The sequence below is a fragment of the Carcharodon carcharias genome, chromosome 13 (assembly GCF_017639515.1).
Source record: "Carcharodon carcharias isolate sCarCar2 chromosome 13, sCarCar2.pri, whole genome shotgun sequence".
Taxonomy (NCBI): Eukaryota; Metazoa; Chordata; class Chondrichthyes; order Lamniformes; family Lamnidae; genus Carcharodon; species Carcharodon carcharias.
This window is the reverse complement of record NC_054479.1, coordinates 102,186,138-102,205,445: the sequence shown is the minus strand read 5'-3', so window position 1 is coordinate 102,205,445 and position 19,308 is coordinate 102,186,138. Positions and strand designations below refer to the sequence as shown.

Here is a 19,308-nt window from a genome sequence, read left to right as displayed (position 1 = left end):
GAAACACTGGGGAGCATTTGTAGAAGTGTTTTTTGGCAGTTGCTGATTACAGTCAGAGAGGAGAGAGGAATATTGGACCTTGGTACGGGGATAGTTGTTCCTCTTAGTCTCTATTACGACAGCAGATGAAACGGAGAAGAATGGGTGGGAGCTCTTCAAGGATGGAGTAGAAGAATATCACTCCATCAAAGGCCCTACATACTATGACTCTTCTGGGAGTAATACATCTACATTTGCACAATCCAGGAGCAATGCTGAGGAAGCTCTGATTTATCAAGGAGTTCTTCATGGAGCTGTGTCACCTCCTTCAGACAAATCTGGAGCCTCACACCAGGTGGAGGTGGCCTCCCAGTGGCTATGAAGGTCATCGTCACCCTCACTTTTGACAGCCCTGGGTTTGTCCAGTCGTCAGCAGGAAACATTGGCAATATCTCACAATATGTGGAGTATGTTGCTGCATGGGTAAGGTAGCAGGGCTATATACATTAAGCATGGGAACTTCATTCTCTGCTTCCTCATGAAAGAAAAACAGGCTGAAAGCATGCATGGCTATGCTAGGATAGCACTATTAGGCAATGTGTAACAAAGCCTAATCACTCTTGTTGAAAAAAAGATTTCAATCACATCGCATCTGGTTCTTCTGCAAATCGCCTTAAATCTGTCTCCTCTGATTATTAATCCTTTGGCCACTGGAAACAGTTTCTCTTTATTTACTCTATCAAAACTAAGAAGACTGAGAAAGCTCCAGAAGGATCTGGGACTCTGAGCTGAGACCATTGCCAGGATTTTGCCCTCGCCGGAGCGGGCTTGGCGGAGGGGCGAGCAGGAGCAGCCGGGGAGTCGGCCACCGGCCACAATTGGACCGCAATCATGATTTCATGCTGGGCAGGCCAATTAAGGCCCGCCCAGTGTGAAATGCGTGACGCAGCACTCAGCGTCGCCTGTGTGTTGGGGGGAGGAGGGCGAACGGGGGACTTTGCGCATGTGCGCGGGAATAACTCTCTGAGGCATTGAGCTGCCTCAGGGAGCTGACGATTTAAAAAATTTAAAATAAAGAATTTTAAAATCTTAAAAAACATGTCCCCTCATGTGATTCCATTATGTCATGTTATGAATGAAATTTAAATATTTATATTTAATTTTTACTTGCTATCGGAAACCTCATCCTGCCCATGGATGAAGTTTCCTAAAATTTCTAAAGGCTGCTTGGCCTTTTCACTTGCTTGCCCACAGTAAGATTGGATTGGCAGCAACAAATTGAACTTAATTATGGCTTAAATGGCCTTACTAGGCTTTTTAAATGTCGGCGGGCGTGCTGTCAACTTCTGTGCGCGCCCACTGACCAAAATATCACACGAGTGCACAATGACGTCAGGGCGCTCGCCCAGTGTCATCGCGCACACTTTATGCTCGTTTGGGTCGGGCGCGCGGCCACCTGATGAGTGAAAAATTCTGGCTCATGTGTGTATAAAAAATCCTGTAAGTCCTGAGATATTTGCAAGTAATGTAAATTAACCTGTCATAAAGTTGCAACTACTGTCATCACTACATTGCTCTGCAATAAATCAGACATCTAAGAAATACAGAAAAGCAACCGAATACATAACAGCAAGATTTTAACTCATTTAAAAACAAACCAGTCAGTGTTAAAATTGGGTACAATTTTTGTCAAGAAATTCTGCCCGTTAGAGATTAAATAAACTGCTAATACATTTTATGAACTGACTGTTAATCTATATTTGTTTATGTTGTATAAAATTGCAACATTTGACGTTTAAGAGTTTGCCTCTTGATTTACGATGATAGGATTGGGATGTCTGTAGTGACTCCTTCTGAAGAACAAGAAAATTAATCAAAACCACTTCCATTCAGTGTAAACTCCTATGGTCTCCCAGTACAGTTCCACCATCAGACTATTTTATTGGATTTGCTGCAAAAGCATTGTTGAAGAAAACATCTGCAGGTTCAAGTGTTAAGAAATTTTCAACTATTTACACTCAAAAGCAAGTGTCGACAAGACCAAACTAATGGACTGACATTGCCTGAAAGGTGAATTCAAGAAAAGTGTGATGAGACTTGCTGGAGTATATTGAAAGAAGACATCACTCACTTGTTTTAGTAATGAGCTGAATAACAACTGTTGTTGTTTCATTTGAAGTTGTCCCTCCTGAACAGAAAGAAAATCATTCACAATGATTACTGACAAATTTCATAATCCTGCAGTATTGATAATTTCACCAGGAGGCTATTTTATTGATTCTATAGTACTAATGAGGAAACAATTTTTTCAATAACAGGATTAACAGATTCTTTCAAGTGAACAAACATGAAAGTGACAAGACAGCATTTGTGTAAATGGCTGATTCAAAAGAACTCATCCAACATACTGGATGAAGGAAAAAAATGGAAATCATATGATTCACTCAAATGTCAGGAAAATATTGCTAGCTGGTGAAGAGGTAGAGTGGGTTTTCCACAGATCCTGTTGAATGTAATGACAGGACCAGACTACCATTGTTTGTCCCTGTCTCCAACCACAGACAACCAGTCAGCCAGTTTGAGAGGCTAGCTGCCGTTAAGCTTTAAACCCTTACACCAGGCTCTTGCAGGCAGCAGAGCCAGGTGAGCCAGGAAAAATCAGGAAGGCAGGGAGAGGGGGAGAATTGTGGTGTGGGGAGGGGGAGGGAGGGGGGATCGCAGTGGGAGGAAGATCAAAGTCTAGAGCCAGGGAAGTTGGAGGAGGCTAGTGGGAGTGGATTGTAAAGGAAGATCATTCATTTTGGGGGAACTGAGGTGAGTGAGCAGCAGCATTCTCCACATTTCGCTTGTTGTTTACAGGCCTCAGGGGTGGCGAGTGGCGGGGGCAATTGGTGCTTGGCCCTGGAGGTGGGGGGCGGGGGGTATCCGGGGGCAAGTGCTGGCCAGCCTCGGAGGCGACCGTTGTCAGTGGAGGGGCATGGCGAAGTTGGGGGGGGGGGTCAAGTGCTGCCATGGCGCAGCACAGGCAATCAAGGTGGGGGGCAGGGTAGGTGACGGAAGTGGCCATGCATTAGGAACCTGTATAAACTGACCATGCCTCTGCAACTGAGACAGATCAAGCACAGCCACAGTGATATGATTGGGGTCAGGCTCCTAGCCTGCCCGCCCATGCAAGAAATGCAGGGGTACCATAAGGCCACCAAGTGCTCTATACCTTAACTCCCCCCTCCACCCCCATCCTCGCTGGCACAGACTTCGAGACTGCCACCTTGTTATTGGGCCACGGAACAGTTGGACTGCACATGTTCTACAATCTCCTCGTCACTGCTGGAGGCGCTCACAGCCCCTTTGCAATCTCAGCATTTCAGTTTGGATTGGACCTGGTTTGGACCAGTGTCCCCCATATGGCAGGTTGACAGGGACAGCCATGCAGCGCACTCATCTCTGGCCATCTGAGGGGTGACCAGCACTCTCCAGGAAGCATTAAGAAGCGGTCGCACAGGGCCAGGAAAGGTGCTAAGTGCAGCCATGATAACCACGTCTCTCTCTCTTTCATGCTGCAGGAGGACCACATCACGATCATGGATCCTGGTGACCTAGCTGTATGCCTGATGGCCTACAGAGAGTGGAGAAGATGGAGGAGAGACTGAGGCTCCTGGCTGTGCAAAGGCAGGAGCAGCAACTTCATGAAGAAGGGGCTCCAGCACACGCTGCCCAGGATCGACAGTGAGCCGTGGCTGGTCGGCGCCTAGCAATGCCCAGGGTCTATAGATGCCACCTGTCATTCCTGCAGATGACTGACAACCAGTCTCGTTGACAACTGCACATGTTTAGGCACCTGGTGGCTCACATCTGCCACTTACTGCAGGACTTAGCGCCAAGGGGACATGGAGGGCATCCACTGCCAGTGGCTAAGAGTGACCGTGGCACTCAATATCTATTCCAGTGGCTCCTTTCAGGGTTCCACAGGTGATCTCTGTGGGATTTCACAACCCCCCACCCACAAATGCATCCATGAGGTCACAGGTGCTATCTTCTCCATGGCACACTACTTGGTGCATTTCGCCTGGGACTGGGAAGCCAGGTTTCAAGCCTTATTGGATTCACCCTGATCTCGGGATTCCCACAGGGTGCAGGGTGTGATTGATTGCACTCATGTGGTGCTCAGGTCTCTGTTGCTGCACAAGATGGATGACATCAACTGCAAGAGCTTCCAAGCACTGAATGTGCAGCTGGTAAGCGACCACCAGAAACGCATCCTGCAGGTGTGTGCACGGTTTCCAGAAAGTGTGCATGATGCCTACATCCTCATTCAGTCACAGGTCCCTGGAGTCTCCCAGGGTCCACAGAGGCTGCAGGGTTGGCTCCTTGGGAACAAGGGCTACCTGCAGATACGGTGACTGATGACACCCATGCGGCAGCCTCAGACTGCAGCAGAACAACGCTATAATGAGGCTCATGTAGCTGCTTGCAACTTGGTTGAGCAGACCATCGGGATGCTGAAGATGAGGTTCTGGTGCCTGGACCGGTCTGGTGGAGCCGTGCAATACTATCCACAGAGGGTGTCATGTATCGTCGCTGTCTGCTGCGCCCTTTACAACCTGGCACTGCAGGATTGAAGAGCTGGCTGGGGAGGAGATGGAGAAGCTGGAGGTCTCCTCCGATGAAGTGGACGCCAACGGGGATGAGGGTGAGGGGGTCCTCTGTGGTGACAATGAAGGGAATGAGGTTCTTGCAGTGGCTAGATGAGGCAGGCACTTGGGAGGTCCTCATAGCTGCTAGATTTGTGGACGATGATGACGACATGCAGTGAGGTATCTCCATAGATCCTCACAATGCAGTTGTGAACGTTTGACTCCAGTCTGGCTTATGGCAGCACCAATAACCTCTGTGAGAATGCTTCTGCCATGGAGATGGAGTGGAGGCCCTAATAGTCATTTGATCGCAGGAGGATAATGACAACATGCAGTGAGGACACTCCATAGGTCTTCACGTAGCCTCTGAGAATGTCTGACTTCTGTCTGGCTGAGGGTAGCTCGCTTGCTCTCCACGATCAAGGCCATCTCAGAGATGCAGCCAGGAAACTTTAGACACATCTGATACTGTGTCCGCCTTCAGCACCTCAGCCCTTCAGCAGCTGGTGCACAGCGTTGCTGGTTGCAGATGTTGGTGTGTTGGGGGCCAGCCCCACCTTAAAGATGCTTATAGCACACATTGAATGAGAGAACTCCGTGGCACCTGCCCACTATATCCTGGCAGCAATGACCAGCACCACTGAGGTGCAGGCATCAGTAATGTTTCCAGGGAGTGAGAGGCTGGACCATCACTGTGGTCTGAAGGCTGCACAGAGCACAGAGAAGAGACTGGACTGAGACAACTTCCTATTATCTTTTGCAGAAAGGCTCATTGGAACCACAGGCAGGGAGACATTCTTAGGTGTTTATTGGCAATAGTGAGAAGTATGTACAAGTGACCAACACCCGTGCCCAGGCTGTGCAACTACTTTTACCTAACTTTCCTAACCGTGCCACTACATCTTGGTGCTCCCTGGACATCCACAGCAGAGGTGGAGGCAGCCTGCTGACTGTGACGCCCTGTCTGTGATGATTTTGGCAGGCTTTCTCTGAGGGGCTGAGACTTGGTGGGTCCTGACCTGCTTTCAGGGTCTTGCTGTGTGGCAGTAGCACCGTTCTCGGCCTGTGAAGGTGGAGTTGAGGGGGTCACAGTATGAGAGTCGGAATGGCTGGTCACTCCCAGAGTCACCTGGGTGGATGGGCCCAGAGTGCACCTGCTGATCCTCCTCCCTATGGGTGCCCGAGGGCCCCTGGCTGACTCAGTGAGGGGAGGGGGCAGCTGGAGTGAGATCGAGCTGCCCAGCACCCCTCTCGCATACACACTGTTGGAGGCTGGCTATGGCATCAGTGATGGAGTAAAGCCCATGCAGCGGTGCAGAAGTGACGTCCTGGACCAAAGCCTCCATGGCAGCTGCCAATCTACCAGTGTTGACCTTGGTGCATTGCAATGCCGATACTATCACCTCGGCCTGAAGACAGATGGACTCCTCCATTGTGCCTTGTAATCTGAAGAATGCAGTGGACATCCCTTCCTGTTGTTCCCGAGCTTGCCTTTGCAACTTCAGCAACTGTGACATGACCAAGCCTTGAGATCCATCATCTGACTCAGACTCAACAATGTTCAGGCATCCAATAGTCCTCTGAGTGCCGGGGACCTGGGAAGTGCTTGCCTCCACCTGCTGTGGATCAGAAAGTGCGATGTGCTCACCAGATTATGATTTCAAGGTTACTCTAAAGCTAGGTCCCATTGAGGTGTGTGTCTCTCTGCGCTGATGGGGGATGAGAGCTGTAATGGGATTTCAGGGAGGGTGCCTCCAGCTTCCTCTTCAGAGGTTTCTTTGGGCTTGATTGGAGGCCCTGGGTCATGGACTCTGTCGGCTGTTTGGCAGGTGTGCCTGCGAAAGCAAGGGGAGATAATTAGTGCTTGGCAGTGGCTTGTGAAACAGGACACATCACTCATGGCACGGTTGTCTGATGGATGTTGCACTGCTGGATCCTCACTTGGTAGAGCACCTCCAACCTCACCTTCAGCACAGGACTCGGTTATCGCCGGCCAGCTGGATGGCTCTGTTTGCGAATTCTGTCAGAACTTTGATCTCCGGCATCCCTCCACCGGTCTGTGACCGCTCCCTCCTGTTGTGAGCCAGTTTGTCCTGCGTGGATAGAGATGGGGAGAGTGTATCAGGACGCCTGTCGGGCCAGATGATAAGTATGCCTGGCCTGTGTGGGTGGTGAGTGGTCCCATAGACAGGATGAGGACAGTGATGGTGTGTGTGAAAGAGTGAATGGTGATGTCCCTTGCACTGCAGTGAATGAGGGCCCTGTGGATTTGTGATGGGTTTGTGAGTGAGTGAGTTGGGAGTGATGAGAAGAGTGACTTACCCTGGTGGAACGGAGGAGGCCATTCATCCTTTTACGACACTGGGTGGCTGTCCTCCTCTGCAGGACGTTTGCACTGACCACCGCTGCCACCGCCTCCCAAGCCAGGTTGGTGACATTGCTCATTGCTCCCATCCTGTGGCCAGAGTGGGGGTAGGGCACATCCCTGTGGGCATCCACGTCATCCAGCAGTCTCTCGAGAGACCCGTCATTGAAGCGGGGTGCTGCAGTCTTTTTATCGTTGCTGGCCTTGTCTCCCGGGCAGTGGTGGTGAGATAGTGGCGATGAGTGCTTTTTAGCGGCTGCCTTTTAATGATGGCGGATGGTGCGATGTGACAGTGGGGTGATTGCGAGCGGGGGAATGAGAGCCCACCCGCCATGGAAACTCATATTTCCCAGGGATGAATAAATAATGAGGCAGGCTCGGGAAGATACAGTGTGAATACTGGCCATATTCGTCGGCATGTAGGACTCCATTTTACCCTTCTGCGACCACACTTAGTGCAATTCTGGGAAAATTCTGCTCGGACAAACTGTGTCCAACAGGTTGTTGGCAATGTAGTTACCCCCAAGTCCAGCAGTGCTAATCACCCTTTAGCAAGTCACTTTCTGGGGACCTGGAAAACTTGGCCAGCCAGAGATCAACTTAAAATTGTGGTTAAATATGAGGCACATGGCATCATTGTAATATTTAAATGGCCAACACACCTCCAGCAAACAAGTTAGCTAACCACCCCATGTCTCAACACAGTTTCAATGAGAAGTGGGCAGATTGTATGCGAGCTGGGGTCAGAGGTCAGATTTTCAATAACTATTGCAAGGGGTTAAATACCACACAAAGAGGATCATGAATAAATATGGACATAGGATTGCTTCTCAGTTAGTGGCTCTGATCTAGTTTCATTCAAATAGTCATGTTTTACACCTGTCTGCTTCAGAACAAATGGACTAAATATCCACAATGATGAGGTAATGGGCTTCCAATGTCTGGAAGTTGTTGAAAAAACACAGATCGTGTCACTGGTTTTGCTACTGTACATCGAAAGAAGCCATCACTCACCCGGTGTGGAGCCCGGAATGGAGCCGGTTGTAGTTGATTTCACTGATGTCGTGGGCACTTCTGAAGAACAAGAGACATAATCAAACCCACTGCAATACAACATAAAGGCTAATCGTGTTCCACTGTAAGATTTATTTTGTTGGCTTTGCTGCAAATATGATGTTTAAAATAGTACATCTGGATTTCAATGTCTCCATATATTCAATCACTTCCACCCACATAAGGTCCACATGACTGGATGGACTGACATTGCCTAAAAGGTGAATTTGAGAACAGCGCACTGGTGTGAACACTCATGCACACAAGAGTTCCCCTCAGCCCCAGTGTCTGATTGACCTTCTTTCATGGAATAAAAAAATTCATCCATTTCTCTTTGAAAAGTAAGGTCACGGTATCTACTAGTGGTGAAGTGATGAACTTCTAGTGTGTGCTGAAAGAAGATCACTTCTTTCACTCAAGTAAAAGCAAAATATTGTGAATGCTCGAAATCTGGGACTAAAGCAGAAGGTGCTGGAAAAAAATACAAAAATACCTGGAAAAACTAAGCAGATCTGACAGCATCTGCGGAGAGGAACACAGTTAACGTTTTGAGTCTGTATGACTTCATCAGAACTAAGAAATATAGAAATGAGGTGGAATATAATCTGGTTGAGGGGGGTGGGACAGGTAGAGCTGGATAGAGGGCCAGTGATAGGTGGAGGCAAAGAAGAGATTGCCAAAAGATGTCATAGACAAAAGGATAAAGGGGTGTTGACAGTGGTGATATTAACTGAGGAATGTGCTAATGATGACATTAACGGTAGAAAGCAGGACAAGCAAGGTACAGATAGCCCTAGTGGGGGTGGGGTGGGGGGAAGGGATCGAAATAGGCTAAAAGGTAGAGATAAAACAATGGTTGGAAATACATTTAAAAAGAATGGAAATAGGTGGGAAAAGAAAAATATATAACAAAAAATATATATATATATATAAAAAATTATAAATTAATGGATAAAGGGGAATCAGAAAGGGGGTGGGGATGGAGGACAGAATTCATGATCTAAAGTTGTTGAACTTAATATTAAGTCCAGAAGGCTGTAAAGTGCCTAGTCAGAAGATAAGGTGCTGTCCTCCAGTTTGTGTTGAGCTTCACTAGAACATTGCAGCAGGCCAAGGACAGACTTGTAGGCATGAGAGCAGGGTGGAGTGTTGAAAGGGCAAGCGACAGAGAAGTCTGGGTCATGCTTGCGGACAGACCAAAGATATTCCACAAAGCAGTCATCCAGTCTGCGTTTGGTCTCTCCAATGTAGAGGAGACTGCGTGGGAAGCAGTGAATGCAGTAGAGTAAATTGAGGGAAGTGTAAGTGAAATGCTGCTTCACTTGAAAGGAGTGTGTGGGCCCTTGGACGGCGAGGAGGAGGAAAGCAAAGGGTCAGGTGTTGCACCTCCTGCGGGAAATACACAGCAGATGTTGCCAGACCTGCTCAATTTTTCCAGCACTATCGTTTTATTTCACTTCTTTCCTGGTCTTGTTGCTGTTTATCAAAAGAAGCTTTTACTTACCCGGTGTGGAGCCAGTAGTGGACCCGGTTGTAGCTGGTGTCTCTATTGTAGTCAACCCTTCTGAGGAACAAGAAGAATAATGAAAGTCAATGCACCACAATGTAAATAACAAAGCTTCCTATATATTGTAAACATAAAACCAACACATTAATCTTGCTACAAAAGTGAAGTTCACAAAACTAAGTGATGATTCAGATTTGAGTAAATTTTCAACCGTTTATATCGAAAAGGCAGCATGTGCAAGACTGAACGAATGGACGGAGATTTCTTGAAAGCTGGAAATGAGAAAAGCATCCCGGTGTGAACAGACTTGCTGGTGAATATTGAAAGGAGACATCACTTACCTGCTGTAGTAGTTTTCTCAGTCACAGGTGTGGTAGTTGTTTCCTGTGTTGTTGAAACTGCTGACAAGAAAATAACTTTCAAAACCACCGAATTCCAATTCCAAATCCTCCAGCATTGATAATTTTACAACTGGGATACATTATTGATATTAAGGCACAAATCTTGAGGAAATTGGTAAGTACAGCTACTCATTAGGTATCATAATTGCTTTATCTGCTTTATGTTATTAAATAAGTATGAATTAACATGAAGATATTATGAACTGGCAAATATCTTTCTCACTTACCCGAAGTGGAGGTTGTACTGGTAGTTGCTGTGCTCACACGTGACACTGGCTCACAGCAAATGCGAACTTGGTAATCAAAACAAAATCTTTTCTCCTCCATAGCACTTTTAGAGACTGCACAGGTGAACCCTTTGTCTTTGTCGCATGTCACATTATCTGGTGACTCGCTTATTGGTCTCTCAGGCTGATCAACAAATTGACACTGAATGTTAGTGATTACTTCAGAAGGGAAGGAACAATATTCATTAGCTTTGGGGTTAAGCAATTCAAAATCGCCTGGGCTGCCCTCAGAAGGTGTATGTTCATTAATCCAGGGTGACCATTTGCCATGGCAGACGATCTCTGTAAGAGAAAAGAGGAAATGTAGAAGAACATATGACACACTCATGAACTTACCAATGGGGACAATAAATGTGACAGCAGCAAGTCAGCATTTGAAAATGCATCAAATGAATTTTTTCATGATAATGCTTTGTAACATTAATTATATCAACACCAGAGCAAGGGAAAATCTTTTCACAATATTTGGCAATGTGTCCAATGGAATTGAAAAGTGTTCAGCATGCGAGCAGCTTGAAGTGGAAATTTTACAGTTTAGTATCAGGGTGGAAAATCTTAATGAAAATGTGTGTGAGAATAAGTAGCAACTAATGGAGACAGATGTGGGGAGGAGCGTCCAAATTTGCAGTTAAAACTCTTAAAACATTCATTATTTACTTCTTCCGATGGGGAAAAACTCCTCTGGGAGAAGTTGCCACAACACCGTTTTTGTAATTATGAAAATGCCATTGTTTGTAGATTGAAAACACTGAACTTTTCAAATAATCCCTTCCCAAGGAATTGGCTTTAGGTCTAAAGGACTGAATTGATGGACCTATATTGTCTGAGCCAAAGTTTATCAAGGCAGACTTGTAAGAGTAATTGAAATGAGAATTGGGATCCAGTATCACAAACCTGAGACCAGACTAAGGTCATCCTCTCCCAAGACAACATGTTGAGCGGGTAGGTGACAATTACTCAAAACAAGCTCTGTTGGGCAGGAGATGTCATTTCTTTGCCTGACACCAGACTCCAAAAGCAACTACTCTACCTGGAGCTAGGTCACAGCAGGAGACACCCAGAAGGGCAGGAGAAGCACTTCCGGGATGTCCTCAAAGCTTGCCCTAGAGGTCAGACCTCCCTGTCAATCCATGGGAGCCCTTGGCATCTGACTGACCAAAATGGAGACGTTTCATTTGGGAAGACACCGCACAGATCAAGAGACTCGTCGCAGAGACAAACTCGAGTCAGCGGAATGAGCACACACACCTCCAAACAAGTCATCTACACGACCCTCCAAACACCATCTGCTCTGCATGTGGCAGAACCTGCAGATCATGCATTGGGTTTAATTGCTATGATGGAATTCCTCAAACTGGAATGGAAGCAAGTCAACCTCAAACCCAAGGGACTGTCTGACAGGGGAAAGGGAGATATTGAAAAAAAGCATCACTTACCAGTTGTAGAACTGGCTGTAGACACGGTTGTTGTTACTGTTGATGGAATTGGCACTTCTGAAGGAAAGAGAAAACATTGAAAACCGTTGCACTCTGACTGCAAATTCAGCAGCATTAATAGGGTTCCAGCATTCGCTTATGTAATTGACAATAAGGCATAAAGAATGAGGAAAGTATTGAAAACAGCTACTGACTATCTCATCTAACTTCAAGTACAAAGGACCAAACTTAATCAGGAGAAAGACAAATCAATATTTGCATATTTGGTTTTGTTTCAAAAATATTCTTTAAAGTTACAGAGGAAAGAAGAAAATGGAAGAATATGAACAATCGCTTCATTCTAAGGGGAACATCCTTTGATAAGGTATAAATTTGAAACTACTGGACTCTGTGAAAAGGATGCTGCCTATCACCATCAATGTGCAATGAAAATTTTCCATAATATATAAATTTCAGGCTGTTAGTTAGGAACAGGTTTGGTAAACATTGGTGAGCAAGTAGATTCCATGAGAGAACGGTGCAAAGACACATGGATAAAACATGGATAAAAGTTCTGGACAAAATATTGACAAGTGTGAAGTAATGGACTTCCACAGTCTGGAAGTTGTTGAAACAAGTCGGCCCGTGTCACTGTTTTTGCTACTGTATATTGAAAGAAGCCATCACTCACCTGGTGTGGAGCTGGGAGTGGAGCTGGTTGTAGTTGATTTCACTGTTGTTGGGGTCACTTCTGAAGAACAAGAGACAGAATAAAACCCACTGCAATACAATATAAAGGCGAATTGTGTTCCACTGTAAGATTTATTTTATTGGCTTTGCTGCAAATGTGATGCTTAAGATAGTACATCTGGGTTCAGATGGCCCCAAATATTCAATCACTTCCACCCACATCAGGTCCACATGACTGAATGGACTGGCATTGCCTAAAGGTGAATTTGAGAACAGTGCACTGGTGTGAACACTCATGCACACAAGAGTTCCCCTCAGCCATGGCCCCTGATCTACCTTCTTTCAAGGAGTAAACATTTCATCCATTTCCTTTGGAAAGTAAGGCCACAGGATGTACCCGCGGTGAAGTGATGAACTTCTAGTGTGTGCTGCAAGATGATCACCTCATTCACTCGAGTAAAAGCAAAATATTGTGAATGCTCGAAATCTGAGACTAAAGCAGAAAGTGCTGGAAATACACAGCAGATGCTGCCGGACCTGCTCAATTTTTCCAGCACTATCTTTCTATTTCACTTCTTTCCTGGTCTTGCTGCTGTTTATCAAAAGAAGCCTTTACTTACCCGGTCTGGAGCCAGTAGTGGACCCAGTTGTAGTTGGTGTCACTGTTGTAGTCAACCCCACTGAGGAACAAGAAGAATAATGAAAGCCACTGCACCACAATGTAAATATCATACATTTCCTGCATATTGTGGGCATAAAACCAACACATTGCTATTGCTACAAAAGTGAAGTTGACAAAACTAAATGATGATTCATAACTGAGTAAATTTTCAACCATTTACATCGAAAGGGCAGCATGTACAACACTGAATGAATGGATGGAGATTTCTTGAAATCTGCAAAAGATAAAAGCATCCCGGTGTGAACAGACTTGCTAGTGAATATTGAAAGGAGACATCACTTACCTGCTGTAGTAGCTTTCTCAGTCACAGGTGTGGTAGTTGTTTCCTGTGTTGTTGTTGACACTGCTGACAAGAAAATAACATTCAAAACCACCGAATTCCAATTTCAAATCCTACAGTATTGAGAATTTTACAACTGGGATAATTATTGATATTAAGGCACAAATCTTGAGGAAATTTGTAAGTACAGCTACTCACTAGGTATCATGATTGCTTTATCTGCTTTATGTTATTAAACAAGTATGATTTAACATGAAGATAGTATGAACTGGCAAATAACTTTGTCACTTGCCTAAAGTGGAAGTTGTACTGGTGGTCGTTGTGCTCACTGGTGACACTGGCTCACAGCAAATGCGAACTTGGTAGTCAAAACAAAATCTTTTCTCCTCCATAGAACTTTTAGACACTACACAGGTGAGCCCTTTGTCTTTGTCGCATGTCACATTGTCTGGTGACTCACTGATTGGTCTCTCAGGCTGATCAACAAATCGACACTGAATGTTAGTGATTACTTCAGAAGGGAAGGAACAGTATTCATTATCTTTGGGATCAAGCAATTCAGAATCGCCTGGGCTGCCCTCAGAAGGTGTATGATCATTAATCCAGGGTGACCATTTGCCATGGCAGACAACCTCTATAAGAGAAAAGGAGAAATGTAGGAGAAGATGAGACACTCAAAAATGTGGAGCATAAATGTGAAAGCATTAAGTCAGCATTTGAAAATGCTTCAAATGAATTTTTTCATGATAATGCTCTGAAACATTAATGATATCAACACCAGAGCAAGGGCAAATCTTTTCACAATATTCGGCAATGATTCCAATAGAATTGAAAATTATTCAGCCTGCAAGCAGCTTGAAGTGGAAATTATACACTTTAGTATCAGGGTGGAAAATCTTAATGAAAATGTGTGTGAAAATATTTAGCAACTAAAGGAGACAGATGTGGGGAGGAGCGTCCAAATTTGCAGTTGAAACTCTTAAAAAGTTCATTCTTTAATTCCTCTGATGAGGAAAAACTCTTCTGGGAGAACCTGTCACAACAGAGTTTTTGTAATTGTGAAAATGCCATCGTTTGCAGATTAAGGATACTGAACTTTTCAAATAATTCCTTCCCAAGGAATTGGTTTTGGGTCTAAAGGACTAAACTGATGGACCTGCATGGCCTGTACGAAGGTTGATCAAGGTGCAGTTGTAAGAGTAATCCAGTATCCCAAATCTGAGACTTAGGTCATCCTCTTCCAAAACTACATGTTGAGCAGGGAAGGGACAATTACTCAAAACCAGGTCTGCTGGGCAGGAGATGTCATTTATTTGCCTGGCACCAAACTCCAAAAGCAACTGCTCTACCCGGAACTAGGTCGCAGCAGGAAACTCCCCGGAGGGCAGTGGAAACACTTCTGGAATGTCCTTAAAACTTGCCCTGGAGGACAGACCTCCCAGTCAATTCATGGGGGTCCCTGTCGCGTGATGGGCCAAAATAGAGACTTTTCATTTGGAAAGACACTGGGCACATCTAGAGATTAGTTGCACAGACAAACTCGAGTCATTGGAAAGAGCACACACAACTCCAAACAAGTAATCTACATGACTCTCCAAACACCTTCTGCTCTGCATGTGGCAGAATCTACATATCAAGCATTGGACTTAACTGCCATGGTAGAGCTCCTCGAAACGGAACAGAAGCAAGACATCTTCGAAACCGAGGGACTGTCTAACAGGGGAGAGGAAGATAATGAAGAAAGCATCTCTTACCAGTTGTAGAACTGGCTGTAGACACAGTTGTTGTTGATCTTGATGGAATTGGTACTTCTGAATGAAAAGGAAAACATTGAAATCTGCTGCACACTAATGGCAAGTCCAGCAGTGTTTATAGAGGTCTAGCATTCGGTTATTTAATTGACAATAAGGCATAAAGAATGAGGGAAGTATTGACAACAGCGACTGACTATCCCCCCTAATTTCGAGTTCAAAGGACCAAACTTAAACAGGAGAAAGACAAATCAATATTTTCATATTTGGTTTTGTTTCAAAAATATCCTTTTGATTTACAGATGAAAGAAGAAATTGGAAGAATATTTAACAATCATAGCATTCTAAGGGGATCATCCTTTGTTAAGAAATGTTTTTGAAACTACTGGACTCTGAAAAAGATGCTGCCTATCACCATCAACGTGCAATGAAGATTTTACATATTATATAAATGTCAGGCCATTAGTTAGGAAAAGATTTGGTAAACATTGGTGACCAAGTAGATTCCATGATAGTAAGGGGCATACAGAAACATGGATAATACATATTTCCTCATGTGCACATTCTGATCGAGCTTCGTCTGAACTTGTCAGTTATCACCCAGTTCACTCTGGAAGTTCTGGACTAAATATTGACAAGTGTGAAGTAATGGACTTCCACTGTCTGGAGGTTGTTGAAACAAGATGGCTCGTATCACTGGTTTTGCTACTGTATATCAAAAGAAGCCATCACTCACCTGGTGTGGATCCGGGAGTGGAGCTGGTTGTAGTTGATTTCACTGTTGTCGTGGTCACTTCTGAAGAGAAAGAAGAACAATCAAAACCACTGAAGTTCAATTTCAAATCCCACAGTATTCAAGTTCCACCAGGAGGTTATCTTATTAATACTAGTGTACAAAAAATGAGGAAAAAGTTTTTTTTCTAAACCACAGCAATAATAAAAATGAGCTTGTTTCTCTTTCTTTCCATTGAACAAAACATCAGCAAAAGCATGGGAAAGACAACATTTGCAAAATCAGTTGTGTTTCAAAAAAACTATTTTAAACTTCTGGACAAAAGAAGAAAAGGGAAAAATATTAATAATACAATGTCAAGAGGATCATCCTTTGACAGGATTTGATAATGATTCTCTAGGAAATGAAAATTGTGTAGAGTATCATCATCAACCTAAAATGCATACTTTACATTTCATTAAATTTCAGTGGATTATTTCTAAAATGTTCAGTAAATGTTGGAAAGCAAGCTGAGCCTAAGAGGAACAGAGGTGTACATAGACATGGACATAACATTTCTCTTCAATGCTCACACTCTGATTGAGGGTCATTCAAGCAGTTCATTTTCAACCAATTTCCTCTTGGAGGAATGGGCTAAATGGCTACAGGGAATGAAATAATGCCCTCCCACTGCCTGGGAGTTGTTGAAGCAAGATGGCTTTTGTCTCTGGTTTTGTTGCTATATATCAAAAGGAGCCATCACTCACCTGGTGTGGAGCCAGTAGTGGATCCAGTTGTTGCCTTCACTGTTGTAGTGACCCCTTCTGAAGAACCAGAACAATAATCTGAACTAGAACCTGAATAGTTAATTATTCCAGTGGAGTTTTATCATTGGTTTTACTTCAAACGTGACATTCACAAAATTGTCTGAAGAGTGATTGTTTTTAAATTTTCCACAATTTTTGCTCAATAGACTGGAGTGGATTGACATTGTCTGAAAGGTGAATTTGAGAAAAGTGTGAGCAGACTTGCTGGTGAATATTGAAACAAAACTTCACTTACCTGTTGTAGTAGTTTTCCCATTAACAGATGCGGTGGTTGTTGCTCTTGGTGTAGTTGTCTCTGCTGAACAAAAGTGAAACGTTCATGATCAATAGAGAAAACTCCAAATTTTGCAGAATTAAGATAGTTTTACCATTAGGTTATATTATTATTGCTAGAGAATAACGAATGGTGAAACAATACTTTTAACTACCACAATAGTCATAGTGTCATAGAGTTATCCAGCACAGGAGCAGGCCCTTCGGCCCATCCTGTCCATGCTGGCCATCAAGCAGCTTTTCCATAATAACTAGATTCCTTTTCTTCACACACTGACAAGTTAAAAAAAAACTAACATAAACACTCTTTCAAGTTTCAATCAGAAAGATTTCAATCATTTCCCTTTGAAAAGAAAGGGCCCATTATCTAGAAGTGATGAAATAACGGGTTTCTTGTCTGTGGGAGTTGTTGAAACTGGTTGACTTATTTTATTTCTCTTGCTACCACTGAACAAAGCCATTGCTCACCTGGTGTAGGACCAGTAGACCATAAGAAAATAAGACATACGAGCAGAAGTAGCACATTCAGCCCATCAAGTCTGCTCCGCCATTCAATGAGATCTTGGCTGATCTGATAGTCCTCAATTCTATTTTCCTGCCTTTCCCCCTTAACCCCTGATTCCCTTACTGATTAAAAATATATCTCAGCCTTGAATATACTAAGCAACCCAGCCTCTATAGCCTTCTGCAGTAAATAATTCCACAGGCTCACTCCCCTCTGAGAGAATAAATTTCTCCTCATCTCTGTCATAAATGGGTGATCCCATACTCTGAGATTATGCCCTCTGGTGCTAATCTGTCCCACAAGGGGAAACAACCTCTCAGCATCTACCCTGTCAAGCCCTCTAGGATAGGTTTTAATAAGGTTACCTCTCATTCTTCTAAACGCCAACGAGTACAGGCTGAACCTACTCAACCTCTCCTCATAAGAAAATCCCTCCATACCCAGAATCAACCTCATGAAACTTCTTGGACTGCCTCCAATGCCAGAATATCTTTCCTTAGATAAGGGGATCAAAATTGTTGACAGTATTCTAGGTGTGGTTTAACTAGTGCCTTGTATAGCTTTAGCAAGGCTTCCATATTTTTAAGCTCCATTCCCTTTGAAATAAAGGTCAACATTCCATTTGCCTTACCTATTACCTGCTAAATTTGTATGTTAGTTTTTGGGATTCATGAACGAGGATCCCCAAATCCCTCTGTGCTGTAGCTTTCTGAAGTCTTTCTCCATTTAAATAATATTCAGATCTTCTACTTTTCCTGCCAAAATGCATAACCTGACATTTTCCCACATTATATTCCATCTGCCAAGGTTTTGCCCACTCACGTAACCTGTCTATATCTCTCTGTAGACTCTCTGAGTAATCCTCATCACTCACCGTCTCACCTATTTGTGTGTCATCCACAAACTTGGTGATAGTATATTCACTTCTCTCATCTAAGACATTAACATATATTGTAAATACTTGCGGCCCCAGCACTGATCCCTGTGGCACTCCACTAGTTACAGGCTGCCATCCTGAAAATGCCCTGCTTATCTCAACTGTCTGTCTTCAATTAGTTAGCAAGTCCTCTAACCATGCTATTATCCTACCCGCAACACCATGGGCTCTTATCTTATTAAGTAGCCTTATGTGCGGTACCTTATCGAACGTGTTTTGGAAATCCAAACATATTACATCTACTGGTTCCCCTTTAACTGTCCTGCTTGTTACCTCCTCAAAGCATTCTAATAAATTTGTCAGGCATGATTTCCTCTTCATGAAGCCCTGCTACTCTGCTTGATTATATTATGCATTTATAAATGCTCTACTATTACAACCTTTATAATAGACTCTAACATTTTCCCAATGATGAATATTAAGCTAACTGGCCTAGAGTTACCTGTTTTTGTCTCCCTCCCTTTTTGAATACGAGCTTTACGTTTGCAGTTTTCCAGTCTTCTGGGACGTTTTCAGAATGTAAAGATTCTTGGAGGGTTACTAGCAGTACATTCACTATTTGTGTAGCTACTTCCTTTAATATCTTTAAATGCAACCCTTCAGGTCCAGGGGACTTATCGGCCTTTAGACCCTTTAGTTTCCCCAGTAATTTTTCTCTAGTGATAGTTATTCTATTCATTCCCTCCTCCCGTTTTGCCCTTAATTATTTAGTATTTTTGAAATGCTATTAGTGTCTTCTACCATGAAGACTGATGCAAAGTATTTATTCAACTCCTCTGCCATTTCCTGGTTCCCCATTATTATTTCTCCAGCCTCATTCTCTAAGGGGCCTGTTTTCACTTTGGCCTCTCTCTTCATTTTTATACATTTAAAAAAACTCTTATTGTCTGTTTTTTATATTACTTGCTAGTTTTCCCTCAAAGTTTATTTTCTCCCTTTTTTGTCATCTTCTGTTGGTTTTAAAAGTTCCTTAATCTTCTGGCTTAGCACTAATCTTTGCCACATTGTTT

General features: G+C 43.9%; 2 protein-coding genes and 1 long non-coding RNA gene across 3 annotated transcripts in view; all 3 read right to left on the bottom strand.

Moving 5' to 3' along the window:
* The window catches only part of LOC121286122 (mucin-2-like), a 113,941-nt gene extending 113,573 nt beyond the window's left edge, over positions 1 to 368 (bottom strand). Inside the window, exon 1 of the mRNA XM_041203110.1 lies at positions 240 to 368. Coding sequence (XP_041059044.1) covers positions 240 to 368 — 129 coding nt within the window. The remainder of the gene's footprint in view (positions 1 to 239) is intronic.
* Positions 369 to 2,132: 1,764 nt separating this feature from the next.
* On the bottom strand, positions 2,133 to 9,591 carry LOC121285637. Its single transcript, XR_005944731.1, has 3 exons — positions 9,536 to 9,591; positions 7,993 to 8,052; positions 2,133 to 2,167 (listed from the first exon to the last, which is right to left on the bottom strand). It is a non-coding gene; the product is annotated as an uncharacterized LOC121285637 (long non-coding RNA).
* A 115-nt stretch (positions 9,592 to 9,706) lies between these two features.
* LOC121286120 (mucin-2-like) overlaps positions 9,707 to 19,308 on the bottom strand; it is a 65,816-nt gene continuing 56,214 nt past the window's right edge. Inside the window, exons 34-45 of the mRNA XM_041203109.1 lie at positions 16,819 to 16,881; positions 16,524 to 16,613; positions 15,781 to 15,840; positions 15,048 to 15,104; positions 13,586 to 13,927; positions 13,297 to 13,359; positions 12,952 to 13,011; positions 12,333 to 12,392; positions 11,663 to 11,719; positions 10,167 to 10,508; positions 9,880 to 9,939; positions 9,707 to 9,810 (exon numbers count right to left, since the gene is read on the bottom strand). Of these exons, the coding sequence (XP_041059043.1) occupies positions 9,707 to 9,810; positions 9,880 to 9,939; positions 10,167 to 10,508; positions 11,663 to 11,719; positions 12,333 to 12,392; positions 12,952 to 13,011; positions 13,297 to 13,359; positions 13,586 to 13,927; positions 15,048 to 15,104; positions 15,781 to 15,840; positions 16,524 to 16,613; positions 16,819 to 16,881 (1,358 nt within the window). The remainder of the gene's footprint in view (positions 9,811 to 9,879; positions 9,940 to 10,166; positions 10,509 to 11,662; positions 11,720 to 12,332; positions 12,393 to 12,951; positions 13,012 to 13,296; positions 13,360 to 13,585; positions 13,928 to 15,047; positions 15,105 to 15,780; positions 15,841 to 16,523; positions 16,614 to 16,818; positions 16,882 to 19,308) is intronic.